This window comes from Gnatocerus cornutus, chromosome 7 (assembly GCF_029298725.1).
Source record: "Gnatocerus cornutus isolate USDA-ARS CGAHR chromosome 7, icGnaCorn1.1, whole genome shotgun sequence".
Lineage (NCBI taxonomy): Eukaryota > Metazoa > Arthropoda > Insecta > Coleoptera > Tenebrionidae > Gnatocerus > Gnatocerus cornutus.
This window is the reverse complement of record NC_142239.1, coordinates 15,841,061-15,855,420: the sequence shown is the minus strand read 5'-3', so window position 1 is coordinate 15,855,420 and position 14,360 is coordinate 15,841,061. Positions and strand designations below refer to the sequence as shown.

At 39.4% G+C, this 14,360-nt stretch overlaps 4 protein-coding genes across 4 annotated transcripts; 2 read left to right on the top strand and 2 right to left on the bottom strand.

Moving 5' to 3' along the window:
• The first annotated feature begins 259 nt into the window (after window positions 1-259).
• Window positions 260-1,110, top strand: LOC148171574 (uncharacterized). The gene is made up of 2 exons (XM_088042057.1): window positions 260-369; window positions 410-1,110. The coding sequence occupies exons 1-2, from the start codon at window positions 340-342 to the stop codon at window positions 1,073-1,075; spliced, it is 696 nt and encodes a 231-aa protein (XP_087898183.1). The 5' UTR covers window positions 260-339; the 3' UTR covers window positions 1,076-1,110.
• Window positions 1,111-1,182: 72 nt separating this feature from the next.
• LOC148171573 (cationic amino acid transporter 4) lies at window positions 1,183-4,137 on the top strand. Its single transcript, XM_088042015.1, has 6 exons — window positions 1,183-1,319; window positions 1,366-1,511; window positions 1,558-1,752; window positions 2,215-3,204; window positions 3,254-3,643; window positions 3,691-4,137. The coding sequence occupies exons 2-6, from the start codon at window positions 1,370-1,372 to the stop codon at window positions 3,897-3,899; spliced, it is 1,926 nt and encodes a 641-aa protein (XP_087898141.1). The 5' UTR covers window positions 1,183-1,319; window positions 1,366-1,369; the 3' UTR covers window positions 3,900-4,137.
• A 207-nt stretch (window positions 4,138-4,344) lies between these two features.
• Window positions 4,345-6,632, bottom strand: LOC148171572 (acetyl-coenzyme A transporter 1). The gene is made up of 4 exons (XM_088042021.1): window positions 6,144-6,632; window positions 5,453-6,094; window positions 4,871-5,404; window positions 4,345-4,823 (listed from the first exon to the last, which is right to left on the bottom strand). Exons 1-4 carry the CDS (start codon window positions 6,354-6,356, stop codon window positions 4,653-4,655), a joined length of 1,560 nt encoding a protein of 519 aa, XP_087898147.1. The 5' UTR covers window positions 6,357-6,632; the 3' UTR covers window positions 4,345-4,652.
• A 258-nt stretch (window positions 6,633-6,890) lies between these two features.
• LOC148171571 (uncharacterized) lies at window positions 6,891-13,816 on the bottom strand. Its single transcript, XM_088042014.1, has 9 exons — window positions 13,724-13,816; window positions 10,861-11,128; window positions 8,956-9,053; window positions 8,765-8,908; window positions 8,592-8,720; window positions 8,303-8,542; window positions 8,130-8,258; window positions 7,951-8,080; window positions 6,891-7,905 (listed from the first exon to the last, which is right to left on the bottom strand). Exons 2-9 carry the CDS (start codon window positions 11,119-11,121, stop codon window positions 7,105-7,107), a joined length of 1,932 nt encoding a protein of 643 aa, XP_087898140.1. The 5' UTR covers window positions 11,122-11,128; window positions 13,724-13,816; the 3' UTR covers window positions 6,891-7,104.
• Window positions 13,817-14,360: the final 544 nt, after the last annotated feature.

Here is a 14,360-nt window from a genome sequence, read left to right as displayed (position 1 = left end):
TGGTAATGCGCCCTGCATCTTCAATAGGATTCTTCGAGGACAAGCTTCTGGAAAGAAGTGGCGTCTTCTTAATTAACACCCTCTGCATGGTTGACCACATGTTTTTTCGAAAACTGCGAATTTAGAACAATGTCAATGAAAAAACTGTCAGGTGCCAGTCAAAGCGCTCTGAGATTCGGAGAAAAGTCCAAATTCGTTATCACCGACTTTGTGATAACCAGTAAAATCAAAAATGATCCAAATAAAGCACTTGATTTTGCGCAATTTCCTTCACTATCGCAGAACAATAGATTTTCAACGTCTATAAAATCCCGTTTTCTTTTCGGTGTGATCAGAGCCATGCAGAACTTCATCATTCTTCTTCCACTGGTAGGTCGTCCTCATTGTTTTCTTCTCTACTTTCTTGTAGATTTTAGGTGTGTCTTCTGCACATCTCGTCGACTACCGTGTCAATTTAGGCATCCAAGCATGCGTCCCAAGAAATTGTACAACCGCAGGTCCTCTGTGCGAAACCTGCTCAACTTTGGTAGGCTGCGTGGATCTCGGTAATGGGCAATGGGACAAAACCCATCTCGCTTCTTGTACAGCTCCGCGGTATTGTGTCGATGGTGCTTGTACCAGCGACTATGATCCTTTCTGTTCGGGAGTCGCAGATTTACCATTCTATTGCACCAGAGTTGGAGTTTTCCCTGATCCTTTCTACCACACGAGATTTGTTCTCTGTATCAACGATGGAAAGGAGTTTAAAGCGTATTTGAATGAGTGTGAACCTGGATATGGGTTTAACATAGATGACGATTTGTGTAGCGTCTCTTCTCAAGGTGAGAGTTGTCCCAAGGCAGAGTATCCTGTTCCTTTGTGTGAATCCGCGGGACAAACAGGACCTCTTCCTGAGAAACCCGCCATGTATTACATCTGCGAGGAACGCGTTTATGAGAACAATAAGAAAGCTTTGTATCCTTATTTGTACGTTTGTGACGGAGGGCAACATTATGTTAATTATCAATGTGGCGGCACTGATCCTACCAGCGATGCTCCTACTACCACCGAGTCTACTACCACCCCAATTTTGTAAAATTTGATTTCCATGAAATAAAACTGCTTGTTTTACATTTTTTTAATGAGAAAATCTCGGCGGATCTTCAATATTCCACTCGCTCCTTAGAATTCCTAGGAAACACGCGATCTATTTTTACAACTTCAGTGCTCTCCAACAATCGATCCTTTCAACCGTGCGCATTTCTCCGTCGTACTAACAACCCCAAATTTTCCAACAGTTCCATATTGCACAGAAAATCGCACAAATCTCTTAAACTCAGGTAATATAAATCCTTAAAAAAACGCATGTTAATCCAATTTCAACAGTGCGATGCCAGGCTCCAGAAAAATGATCCTCAAGCACGTCATGTCGGGAATTTGTACAAAAATGAACCGAACAAAGCAGCTGCCTTCTGATGTGATGGAAACTCCATTAAATCGCTGTCTGAACACTTTCGACATTACGTTATTAGGTACTGTAATAATTTCTTCGCCGGTGAAGTCATGGGGAATTTTTAGGAGTTGGCCATATGGTGGGAGCGGGAATCTACGTCCTTACAGGAACCGTCGCAAAGGACCTTGCAGGACCTGGGATTATCCTGTCGTTCCTTTTAGCAGGACTCGCTTGTTTACTTTCTGCTCTCTGTTACGCAGAATTTGGGACAAGAGTTCCTAAAGCCGGATCTGCCTATGTCTATACTTATATCAGCATAGGTATGTGCAACCGTTTTCAAATAACTGCTTTATACCGAGGGATTGAGAAAAATTCACGCTACAATATTAATTAAACCAATAATCAGTTTAACGACGGCTATATTTTGCGATTTAGTGCCGATAAATTTATTCGGGCTCTTCATCGAAGTTTTTCGTCTTGCTCGCTCGTAAAAATAAAATAGAAGAGTGGTGACAGGTCAAATAACTTGCGAAATTAACGAGGTGGTTCGGGTTGGGGTGAAGATTTGCATAGTTTCTTTTGCATTTTTGTTTGTTTGGACTTTCACTTTTGCAGTTTTTCGAGTGGCGTGAAAACATGTGGACATTTGCATAGTTTTTAATCTCACTTTTATGTTTATTTTGAAACGACCACCGATTTCCTAGAATCTCTTTCAAGTACACTAAATGTTTTATCGGACTCTATTAAAAAAATACTAGTCCGCTAAATTCCTATAACTCCAGGTGAATTCTGGGCCTTCGTCATCGGCTGGAACATCCTCCTGGAACACATGATAGGCGCCGCCTCCGTAGCGCGCGCCTGGAGCGGCTACGTGGACTCCCTCTTCGGCGGAGTCATAAGCAACACTACCGTCTCCATAACCGGCGAACTCCACGAGCAACTTCTGGGTCGCTACCCCGACTTTCTGGCCTTTTCAGTTTGCATCGTCTATGCTCTCCTTTTGGGAATCGGTGTCAAAGGTTCTACCATCGTCAACAGTTTTCTTACCATCATCAATCTTGGTGTGATGGGCCTGGTGGTAGTCGTGGGGCTGTACTACGCAGACGAACAGAACTGGACCAGTCTCAAAGGTGGATTTCTCCCGTATGGAATGGGCGGGGTGATAGCGGGGGCGGCGACGTGTTTCTACGCGTTTGTTGGGTTTGATAGCATCGCCACATCGGGCGAAGAAGCGAAAAATCCCTCATTTTCTATACCCATGGCAACGGTACTATCAATGGGCATCGTCACCTTGGGGTACATTCTAGTTTCAGCCTCTTTGACTCTATTGGTGCCGTATTATGATATTAACCCCAACGCAGCTTTACCGGAGGCTTTTAGCCACGTGGGGATGCACTGGGTGAAGTATGTCGTGTCTTTGGGGGCCATCTGCGGGATGACAACGACACTCTTCGGCTCGTTGTTTTCATTACCACGTTGCATGTACGCGATGGCTGTTGATGGCCTCTTATTCAGCTTCTTAGGGAATGTCAATACGAAGACCCAACTCCCATTGACCAACTTGGTCATTTCTGGTCTCTGCTCGGCTATCATTGCCTTACTCTTCGATTTAGAGAAGCTGGTGGAGTTCATGTCGATCGGTACTCTTCTTGCCTACACTATAGTCAGTGCCTGCGTTATCATTCTTCGCTACAGACCCACTTACGAACCCGTGAAGCCTTCGACGCCGGCGTCGGATATTTCTGCGTCCACCTCAGAGCTAACGACGCCTGGTAAGACGCAACGAAAACCACACTAATAATACAACAAATTTTTATTTAGGCTCAGAAATTGTCTCTTTAGTGGGAACCCTCCGTGTCCAATATAGTTGGTTAGGCCCAATTTTCGGCAACTGCGAGCCCGGCTCTGTCGTAACCACCGCAGTTTTCGTCTTCACGATCTTCAGCGCCGCTCTTTGCATTCTCTTCCAAGTCTCAGCCAACGACTTGAAGAATGGCATCTGGTGGACGATCATCCTAGCAATTTTCTTCATTTTCATCATGATCTCTTGTTTAATCGTCATGGTGGCACACCACCAGAACGCGACCGGGCTAAGATTCAAAGTCCCAATGGTACCTTTTATTCCCGCGCTCAGCATTTTTTGTAACATCGAGTTCATGGTACATCTCAACGTGCTGACGTGGCTGCGGTTCTTTGTGTGGATGATTTTAGGTTTGTGTTTTTATGGTAGATCATGTAAAACTAGTTTTGGGTTTAAGGAATGTTGGTGTACTTCTTGTACGGAATTCATCATAGTAAAGAAGGTGAAGGTAATTCTTCGTATTCTATTTTGATGACGTCTTCGGAAGCTGTGAAGGAAAAATGGGGCTCCACCACTAAGACGAATTTGAAGGGGGCTTTCACGAGGAGGAAATCCTCGAATGGAGACAGAAGTGCCATTATTGACGAAGAAGAAAGTACTGAATAAGTCAAATTATATTACAAAAGTTGATGTTGGGAGCGGTCGAAGAAAAGTAGTCCGAGGAAGAAAGTAAAGGTATTTTTAATAACAACTGACATATCGTCGATGGAAAATGAACCAAAGACGGTTTTTCTTGGGACGCTCTTGTTTCTAGATGAATCAAAACTACAGAGAAAGATTATTTATTGTAAATACTGTAATAGCTATATGGATGTTCTATTAAAGAAAATTATGGCCATCAAAAGCCTGTTTTAGCTAGGAATGTTAAAATTTGAAAGTTACACTTCTTCCTTCCTAGGAGGCCCCCAACTCAGCTCCTAAGTGTGCTATTTTTACTTTTCTTTCCTTCCTTCAGGGTCATTTTCATAAATGTCAAGTTTTTATGGTAATACCATTATTCAAATACCGAATGCACATTTTTCCAGCTCCGTACTCCAGTAAAACCCACTCGTACGAAATTATTTTTATTTATTGATCAAAAATCACACACTATCTAGTGATATTGTCTCTGGTCAAAAAATACAAAATTATATCCTTTGTTTAACAACGCCATCTAATGATGAGAAGCGCCACACGCGTCTCAAACTTTATCACAAACTGCGTCGTCGACTAACAAAACGTAAAATTCAAAAGAACAACAGTGCAGAACTACGATCACTCAGAACGTAAATAAACAAAAATAAATTATTATATTTTTTTTCAATTTGAGCTAACAATGTTTCAAACAGTGCAAAAAAGGAATTAGACTAAAACCGGTTACTATCTCTTTCGTTTGTGGAGTTTCCAAGCGTAGTCGTCTAGAGATTGGACATAGTTGATTTTTTTGCGGCCCCAGAGGAGCCACGCCCAACCGATGGCGGCGCAGATGGCGGTCTCAATGTAAAAACCATCCAAAATGGTGGTGCATTTCCCCCCTTTGCTCACGCATAACTGAAAATAAAAAAATCAATCATCGCCTTAGACTCATCCGAATCTACCTCTTTCTCCACTACGTCACGGCACGTATTATCCAAACTTTCGGCCCCTCCCACGCATTGTTTCCATGTGAGCGGATCAACGAAATAAAGCGCCAAGATTGCGGGCCAGTTTCCTCCTAAGTTCGTTACTGTATTTAACAACGTCATGTACGTCCCGCCCACTGAACTATCGCTGATTTTTGCGAAGAAGGCCATGATCGAGACGAACATGCAGTATACGCAAATCTGGTGTAAAGCGTAACAAATAACAAGGAATGTTACGTAGAGGAAGGGCAGTCCTTGGGAGGAGTCAGGGACAAGAATGGGCGTTACCCAGACTAAAAAGGCGGCGACAAAGCCGAAAAGGAGGCGATAAGGAATGGCTCTGAGGAAAATATCGAGGGGGCGTGGTCCAGTGGTATATTTCGCGATGGCAAGAGGAAGGGCTAATTGGACGGGGATGAGAGGGATGGCCACGAGACCGAGGCGTTCCTTAGGAATTCCCGCCTCGACGAGTTTGAGGGCCATAACGCTGTCCGTGGAGGAAAAGCCGATCTAACAAAAAAATAGATTAGATAACGTTTTATGGCTGGATTAGTATACCTTGCAAGTCAGCAGAATGATGACTAGCGTCTGCACAGGTCGTAGAGTTAGGATGTCCTTCAGTGACTTATAAGCTGTTTGAATATCCCTGTCATGGATTATCTCATGCTCCCCATCCCGGGGCTCCACCTCCTTTTTCAAAAACGCCACCAAAGTGGTGCTCACAATGAAAATCAACCCCCAAAAGTACAAAAATCCGGGAAGGGTAACAATTCCGGTGTCCTCGGGCTCATTTCTTAAGTACATATTACAAAAGCTCGCCGATTCCAGCGCCATAAACACAACATAACTGAGAAAAAATCCCGCAGTTTGCCCCACACTATTACAAGTAGAAGCATGTCCCACATTGTGCTTTTTTAGCATGGTAAGAGCCCACCCGTCCACAGCGATGTCTTGCGTCGCTGCTAGGAAATTCAAAGAAAAGAACAATAAAGTGAGTATCTCGATGTTGGGTGCTACGCCCTCGCTACCAAGCCAGCGGTCCACGTGGCCACTTAGAAGTAACATGAAAGCCCCAATTAGGTATTGAGTGGGAATCAGCCAAGTTTTTCGGCGACCCACACGCGAGGAGAAAATCGAATCCACTAGAGGGGCCCATAGGAGCTTTAGACTAAAGGGCCAAGTGACAAAGCTGAATTCCGCCTGGAAAAAAAACAGTCAAAGAGTGTGACAGTGAGAATGTCGCCAGAACCTGTTGCTTGTAGCTCACTCCTCGGTGTTGAAGGATCATAGGAATAGCAGAGCTGAGCCCCAAAGGAATCCCTTGCAGCGTGTACAAACATAGCAACAACGCAATGTTCCTTCTGTCACCTCGCAAGTTGGAACTAGTTGGAACACTCGGAGGTTCACCGTTTTCCATAGCGAAGGTTTCTTTCGCTCGGTTCCTCACTGTCCGCCTTTCCATTATTGGTTTTGCACTTCTTCGATTACTTGTTAGTGAGGTTATGTTAAAGCCACGTCACTTCATTACCATACGAAAAAGGAATGATTCGTGATTTTTCTAGCTCACAATCAATCAACACTTTAGTTTGACATGTTTTGTGAGTTTACGCGTGGAATTTAGGGTTGAAATCAGTCAAAATTCCAAAAAACCGACTTTGTTTACGTTTAATTGAATTCGGAATTGTCAGTGTCAAAGTGACAACGCGGAATGCCAACTGAGGAAATTGACAACGTGGACGCGTGAAATTCCCAAGGCCGTATGCATAATTTAGTCGGAGAAAGGTCCGATAAGAACGAGTTTTGTAGTGTAATTAGTTACAAATTATAATTTTTATCAACTAATTTAACGAATTTTTAAATGTATTTTAACCGTGAAAAAATTTTGAATTTTGTTGATGGCATGCAATCAACTACACGCGTGTATAACTGGTTGCCTATGTTTAAAACGAAGAAAAATAATCAAAAATTAATTTAAACTATAAATTAATAACTCATAGGTAATTAGTTGTATTTTATTGTACTTTACTATATTTAGCCTATTTCATGTTTTTGCTTTATAAAAAAGCAAACAAATAAATTAAACTTAATCCTACACATCAATTCGTCCACCCACACATAAAATTCTCATAAACAACAAACACAGCAACATCAAGGAATGTTCAATTAACATCAACAGTTAAAAGTATCATAGTACATGGATGTCTTTGTCTTCAAAAATAACTCTCGTCTCTGAGTCTCCTCATAAACACGGGTTCTGTGTCTTCTTCATCTTCGGGAAAGTAGCTGGGCATTTCCACATCAACCATACGATTTGTCGCCCCTTCTTTACAAGTTAGCCAGTACGTGTCCATCAAACCCTTGCCTTTGACGTCCACAAGGCCCCTATGCTCCGTCCTGTATCCTCCTATGAGGTCTAGAGCTTTCTTCATTTCTAAACTAATATGAATTTTCGACGCTTCCCCCGTCGACTCCATTCTAGACGCTGTGTTAACAGTGTCGCCAAAAAGACAATATCTCGGCATTTTTGACCCGACAATCCCCGCGACCACTGGACCTGTGTGCGCTCCTGATCTAATCTGCAGTCGTTCGGTTTTTCGATGTGGTATCTTAAACTGTTTTGATCCCGCCAAAAGATCCAGTGCCATGCTTGCTATTTCAGAGATGTGCTTAGTACCATTGGATACTGGTAACCCCGACGCTACCATGTACGAGTCGCCTATGGTCTCAACTTTATAAACATCATAGCATTCAATACGGGCATCAAACAATTTGTAAATTTTGTTGAGGAAAGTCACTACTTCGAGAGGTGTGCTAACTGCGGCGATTTCAGTAAACCCCACGATATCGCAGAAGTAGACAGTAACAGAAGCGTAGTATTGCGCGGGGACTTGACGGGTCTGTTTGAGTTGAGTGGCAACACTTGGAGGTAACATTTGGAAGAGGAGAGTGTCACTTTTCTTTTTTTCGCGCTTCAATTCTTTGGCTTTTTTGGCAAGATTGGCGGCGTACAGCTGGAAGTTAAAGTTTAGAAATGAGTTAAGATAAGAGATATTTACCTGTATAGTTGCCACAGCGTTGTGAACCAGCCAGATGATGATTGGTGACACTGCTAGTACCACTACTAGAATGGCCACTCCTAACATTTCCCGGTTAGTTGCTTCATATAAAGCGTCATCCACGTAATCTCTGTGATAGGTTTCTAGTACTATATTGAAGATGTTTAGTTATACAGTACCTTATGGTAAAGCGCAGGTACCTCTGTAGCTTCCTCAACTCATCTGTGTAAGTAGCTATACAGTCAAAGTAATCCAAAGCGTCTGTAATGTTTGCTTCGCGCTTCAAATTTTGTGTTATTATATCATTACTAAAAAATATCATTTTTTAAAAGTCCTCCAGTTTGAGACTCACCTTCGTTTTATTTTTCCGTAGTCTACCATAGAGGTAGCTATTTTTTTATACTCGTCTTTCATGCGTGGAACGAAATTCAAAGAAGAATTTAACAAGTCTTTCGCTATAGCGTCATGTTTAATGTAGCTAGTGTAGTTAGCAGTTTTCAGTAGTCCTCTACCGAAGTAGTTAACCCCATAAACTCCCGCTATTCCTGTACTTTCAATACTCTTCAACAAGTTTTTGAACGCCAGCAAGTACCTATAAGTCATAAAAGTGATCTCTGATTGATTTTAGTAACAGTGAAAACCTCCAAACTCCACTATTGTCTGTTTCTTTGATCTGAGTCGTTAAATGATCCAGCATAGCGGCATTTACAGAAGTGTACCACAGTAGAACATCAGCCATGGTACTTTCCTCTTTACCAAGAACTTTCTGCCTGCAAGAAATGTGTTATTTGGTCTACAGTTTGATGGTGCTTACCGAAATTCGTCTAGTTTTTTCTGGAAGGTGTCTTTGTCTAAAATAAATATTTTACCATCTTCCGTGGGGAAGGAGACTTGGGGCCAACTACTCATGTTCTGTAAAGCTGCGTTGGTTAGCTCAAAACGTTTAGTGAGATTGGATCTGAAATTTATAATAGAGAGATTGAAGATGTGGTTTGGAAGTAGTACCGGAGGTTGCTTCCGTTGGTGTAGACGTGGAAGGCGACTTCTGAGCGCTCTAATTGCATCCTGGTTACCACTTTGCCGAGTTCTTCGGCGATTGTTACCTAATGGAAGTAATTTGAAATATTATAAAATGGTGGATGCGCCGGGACAAATGATAGATTTATAGTTATTTCCGGTCACTTTTTGTAATGAATAATGTCAATTACACCACTCAACATTAATTTCATATCTCTATCAATAAACTTCAGCAGAGCTTTGTTTTTTATTTCTCCCAATTAACTGAGCACTCTAGAAAACTAGTGTTTCCTCGACTTTATTTCCAAGTTAGTATCAATCACCCCAATAGCACCATCCCCAACCCTATAACAATAAAAAACAAACAGTATAAAAAAACAAACGACGCCGTTTGTGCACATATTGACATTAAAAGGAACGGCATAGGCGCTCTTTTCCAATTGATCAAGGTGATTAAACAAACCGACATATTTGCGTGTAATTAATGTTAAATGTGAAAAAACACTTTCCGACACCCCTTTTTAAAGGGGTTGGAAGGTTAATCACGTTCAAGACATGTGTAATTTTGTGTGGCTTCTAAATTTACCCACATCTCATTAGACGCTTTTCTTCTCCATATGTTTAGAACACGTGTTTTGATTAAGAAGAACCTTGACATAGTAGATTTACGTGTTTATTAGTGACCTTCAAAGGGCATCAAACTAATTTGGATTTAGATAGTTGAAATTGGAAAAGGGATTTATCGCTTTAATCTCGAGGAAAAATTAGTGGAGGAAAATAGCCTTTCATTTCCTTTTTGGGAGCGGTTTGCTTAGTGATCATGTAATTATCGGAATAGAAAAACCCGTATTGGAGGGAAAACTACTGTTGTAAAAGGGATCGTTGGGTTTATCACGACGTAATTTTACGCCAGAATGTTCGCCCAAAGAGAATTATTGTTAACAAGTTGACAAAAGCCGATTGTCATGTTGGATCATAAATCAGAAAACTTGAGCTTGGTGTGAGAGTTTAATCCGAGGGTTGGAAACGGGAGTCTAGTTTGGAAACTCGTCAAGCTGGGAGGGTGTATACAGGTACTTATTTTTATTACTAGAAATGGGAATTATAACAGCATAGAACTAACAAAGGGAATTTCGCAATTTTAACTTCCTTTTTTTGTTTTCAGAGCAAACACAAAGTCCATTTATGAACTATCAATACGACGAGTTTTCTTTTCATCCCTTTTATTTCGTGTACAATTTAATTATTAGAACTTGAAGGAAAATTTATTTGTTTGTTTTAGAATGAGGACGTGGCGCCGCCACTGACAGTATATCATCGTATTTTTATTGTTTCCGGCAGGTTGATTTATTGTACACTGTATTAAAAAGCACAGCGTTGAAAACTGTATCAGAAACATTGTAATGTGTGCTTGTTTTTTATAAATATGCCAAAATTGATTTACTGTTGGACTTTGGCCGCCAACTCGACCGCAAATAAACATTTGATTTTGGGATTTTACATGAAATTTTACGAATTCATTTGCTTAAAACAGAATCCTAAACTGATCTTTCGACCCTCTAATTCTGATTTTTTTCGCAATGAAAACGCAATTAAATCTAACCGGTTATAGCATCAATCAGAAAAGCACACCGAAGCCGATAATTTCATTTTAATCAGATCCGTATTTACGAAAATGCGTCCAATTTTCTGAATTTTTTTCCTCGTCTACAATATTCAAGAAGTAGGTTATTCTCCCGGCACACATATTTAATATCTCCCGTCCGTCATGTTGTTTATTCCGTCTCGATCTCCCTCTCAGTAGGAGATTAAATTACTCAACATGTCACGTAACGTCAAAAGCACCCTAATACAACCCTGTTATTTTTTTCCTTCATTTTCCCTGTCAATCACCTGATTTTCGATATCTATAACTTCCTGTCTAATGAGCATCACGTTGTTGAGGATTACAGCAGTTTGAAGTATTAAAGCCATGATGGGAATAAAAGGCAGCACTATCATCTGAAGAAGATGCAGTCTTCTGCCTTTACCATCCGCCGGATTGGCGGATTTGGCGCAACAGTAACCTCTTGGTGCTTGAGAGACGTCTTCCGAACTCAAGGAGCGGAGGGAAGAGTCGTCGCCTTGAGAGGTCGTGGTGTTTTGCTTGGCCATGGTAACACTAAAAGAAATAAAAAATTCAATGTTTCCTCTTCTTGTTTACCCTCAAACATACGTCACTCTCCAACTTTATTATTAAGATTGATTTAGGGTTTGGCGGCTTCATCGGTTTTCTTGCGGCGTCTTAATTGCAGGACAATTTAATTAAGCACAGTATTGTTGCTATAAAATTAGATTAGAGCACGAGGTAATTAGCAAATTGTATTTTTTACGTTAATCCCAAAAATTGCCTCTAAATTCAAGTCCCCGTTTATTGAACCACTTGAAATTTATTTCATATTTGAGTGGATTTTTAATTAAAAAGTCTGTTTGTACAAGAGTCAATGAATTTAATTAAAGTATGGAGACTCTTGAGCGGGTCAGATTTCGCGAGTTTTATTAATTTTTGATCATTTCGCAACAAATGCGAACTTAACTGCAGTAAATTGAAAAGTGATAAACATTTCAATCAATCAGGTGGTGATCGCATGGACAATAAAAATGTCTGAAATTTCACGTCGTTGCTAAATCCACATTGATAATACCGACTAAGTATCCACAGTTTCATGTCAACTCATTCGTGTAAACATCGTGTAAAAAATGACAAATTACTTCTCACCGTGGAAAAGGCCATAATGGCTTGTCCGTTTATTAATTGGAAATTTCACACGTGGCCGAGGGTTTTAAAGTAATGAACGTGTCAATCGGGACGTGTTCATTATTTCAAATCGATCACTTATGCAACTCCTCTAATATTTTAGAGGTTTTCTCTCCAATGGTGTAATTAGTTGATTACCAGGTTTCCGTGAACACAGTATCGGATAACCGAAATGTAAATTATTCTAATTAGTTGTAATTTGAGAGGATTTCACGTGGACGTTCAACAAGGATATAAATACGCGAAACAATTATTCGAAAAAACGAAAATAACACTGGCGTCCATTCCCAAAAATCACATGCCAGTGAACTCGGGAATCTCACATTTCCATCGTGAAATCAATGTTAGACTGATGGAAAGACAACGTCTTGTCACTCCAAGATAAACAACCAAAAGGAGCTCCCAGGCTCAAATTTGTTTACAAATCTGGTTTAGTTCGACACGTACACTTCCAACACAACTTTATTATTAAGATTGATTTGCGGAGGTTTATCGGTTTTCTACAAGCAAAATAAGTGAGCTTTGGGGTCTAAATTTATTCCACGATGTTTATTAAATTTGAACAAAATTAAATTACGAGATGATAATTTTAGCTTTTATTCTGGCCAACATTTAGCGAACAAAATTGAGAATTATTTTTATACTTGTATTCAGATTCGATATGAAATTAAAATCTAATTGTTTTTATAAACAGACCGGCCTTTCATCAAATCCGGAGAAAATTGTTTCTTTGCAAAAGAAAATATAAATTATTTATGAAATGCTGGAGTGCTCGTCCTTTTGGAATAAATGGAAAATTTGCATTGGGTAAAAAGTAAAGGGAGCTTCTGCGGTTGCTATTTTTTATAATTCTGGTGGAGCTTTGGCAGATTGGTAAAGCTCGGCATTTCTTTTTGTTGGCTGATTTAATTTTAATTACACTTTTGTCTTTCTAATAAAATTAATAACTTCGAAGTTCTGCGATTGTAAATAAAAGTTTTTAGGTTTTTCTAATTGGAATGTTTTGAAGTTTTGTTATTTCTTATACTATTAGATCTCAAAGATTTTTTATGATGTTATTCTTTAGGTTTCGTAGATTTTAAAATCGTTCTAAAATTAATTTTTAACATCCTGTTTTGTTCAAAAAATGTCTTAGTTTCAGGAATCTCCAAGAATCTGAAGAAATTTCGAGCAATCCCTAAGGAAATTTAAGCTTTTTAGACTCTTAATTTTTTGAGTTTTAGTTTTTATCGAAATCAATTATCAACTTAACAATGTAAAATGGATCACCCTTTTTGAAAAATTTTAGTAGCATATTTGGTTACCATCATATCAGTAAACCTGATACTTCCAAAGTTCCCCCGTTTGATGTGGAGTTATTACCAAATTTATTCAAAGGTAAATACTCTCATATTTATGTTCATTAAAATATTAATACATTGCTACATTTTGTCACGTTTAACGACCTCATAACTTTACATTAAAACGAAAAGTAGACCTTTCAGCTCCTTTAATTTAGTTTAGTTGCACAATTAATGAATTAAGTGTGACTTTAAATAGATGTTTTTCTTTCTATTTTTGCCAAACTTAATTTGATAAATGCCAAGAATTGCCTTTGGTTGAAAATTCGTTTTACACAATTAGTTTTCGGAATCAATATTTGGTGGGAATTCAATTACCATTTAACATCATTTCCGTCATTTCGCTAACCACAACGACAACTAATCCTTATCACGAAAAGCGCACTTTCAGCACCCTCTCCCTCTCAATCATTTGATTAAAAGACAATCCACACAATCGTTTCCACGCTCAATTTCGCAGCTCAATTAATTAGATGAAATTAGTGTCATCCGACTTTGCCAAGGGTATATTTATTTATAACCAGTAATGGCGCCAATTTTATTTATTTATAATCAGTAATCACATCCAAAAATGCAACAAAACACAAACATTTATTTTAGCACGATGTCAACTACTTACCATGAAAATAATTCTTTTTCTGTTTTATTTCAGTTTTTACAAAAATAGCTCGACACTTGTTGCTCCTTTTACTTTGGGGGTGACATGGTTTGTTCGTTTTGAGATTTTCTCGTCGCGTATATTGCGAACGCGTCCGTTTATGTAACGTTTTCAGGCGCTACTGAAACTGAAAGATGTAGGTTTTGCTCGGTTTCAGCGCTTGTTTTCAGCGCAACATAGTGCTGTTTGCTTGTTGATAAAGGGTGTTTATTGGAGGTTACACAATTCGCATTTCGACACGTTGGAATGAGGCAGCGGTGGGCTAGAATTATTATCACATTTTTGCTAACTGTACTAGTGAATTGTCGTGCTCCAGATTTGAATACGAAATTTTAAACAAACAGTTATTTTATGTTTAACGTTCACGAATAAACATGCCAGTATTAAATCAATAAATGCAATTTATTTGCAGCGGTGTTAATATTGAAAACACAGAAGAGCTATAAATTATCCCGGATAAACCTAAAGACGTTTCGCCCGAACATGATCTGTCAATATATCATTTTTATGCTCTATAACAGTGGATTTTCACTAGAAATATCTAAAAATAAATTAAAAGGAAAGTGGTACGAAAATAACGGGCGACTGTATAAATTTA

What these genes read in the sequence shown, in the direction of transcription:
- LOC148171574 (XM_088042057.1), top strand. Translation starts at nt 340, where the DNA reads ATGCAGAACTTCATCATTCTTCTTCCACTG. An exon ending in TCATCATTCTTCTTCCACTG is followed by an intron (nt 370 to 409) that starts GTAGGTCGTCCT and finishes ACTTTCTTGTAG; the next exon opens with ATTTTAGGTGTGTCTTCTGC.
- LOC148171573 (XM_088042015.1), top strand. Translation starts at nt 1,370, where the DNA reads ATGCCAGGCTCCAGAAAAATGATCCTCAAGCACGTCATGTCGGGAATT. An exon ending in CTATACTTATATCAGCATAG is followed by an intron (nt 1,753 to 2,214) that starts GTATGTGCAACC and finishes CTATAACTCCAG; the next exon opens with GTGAATTCTGGGCCTTCGTC. An exon ending in CTTTGTGTGGATGATTTTAG is followed by an intron (nt 3,644 to 3,690) that starts GTTTGTGTTTTT and finishes TTTGGGTTTAAG; the next exon opens with GAATGTTGGTGTACTTCTTG.
- LOC148171572 (XM_088042021.1), bottom strand. Translation starts at nt 6,356, where the DNA reads ATGGAAAGGCGGACAGTGAGGAACCGAGCGAAAGAAACCTTCGCTATG. An exon ending in GAGTGAGCTACAAGCAACAG is followed by an intron (nt 6,095 to 6,143) that starts GTTCTGGCGACA and finishes TTTTTTTTCCAG; the next exon opens with GCGGAATTCAGCTTTGTCAC. An exon ending in GTGACGTAGTGGAGAAAGAG is followed by an intron (nt 4,824 to 4,870) that starts GTAGATTCGGAT and finishes TTTTATTTTCAG; the next exon opens with TTATGCGTGAGCAAAGGGGG.
- LOC148171571 (XM_088042014.1), bottom strand. Translation starts at nt 11,121, where the DNA reads ATGGCCAAGCAAAACACCACGACCTCTCAAGGCGACGACTCTTCCCTC. An exon ending in ACCAACGGAAGCAACCTCCG is followed by an intron (nt 8,909 to 8,955) that starts GTACTACTTCCA and finishes TATAAATTTCAG; the next exon opens with ATCCAATCTCACTAAACGTT. An exon ending in AAAAAACTAGACGAATTTCG is followed by an intron (nt 8,721 to 8,764) that starts GTAAGCACCATC and finishes CATTTCTTGCAG; the next exon opens with GCAGAAAGTTCTTGGTAAAG.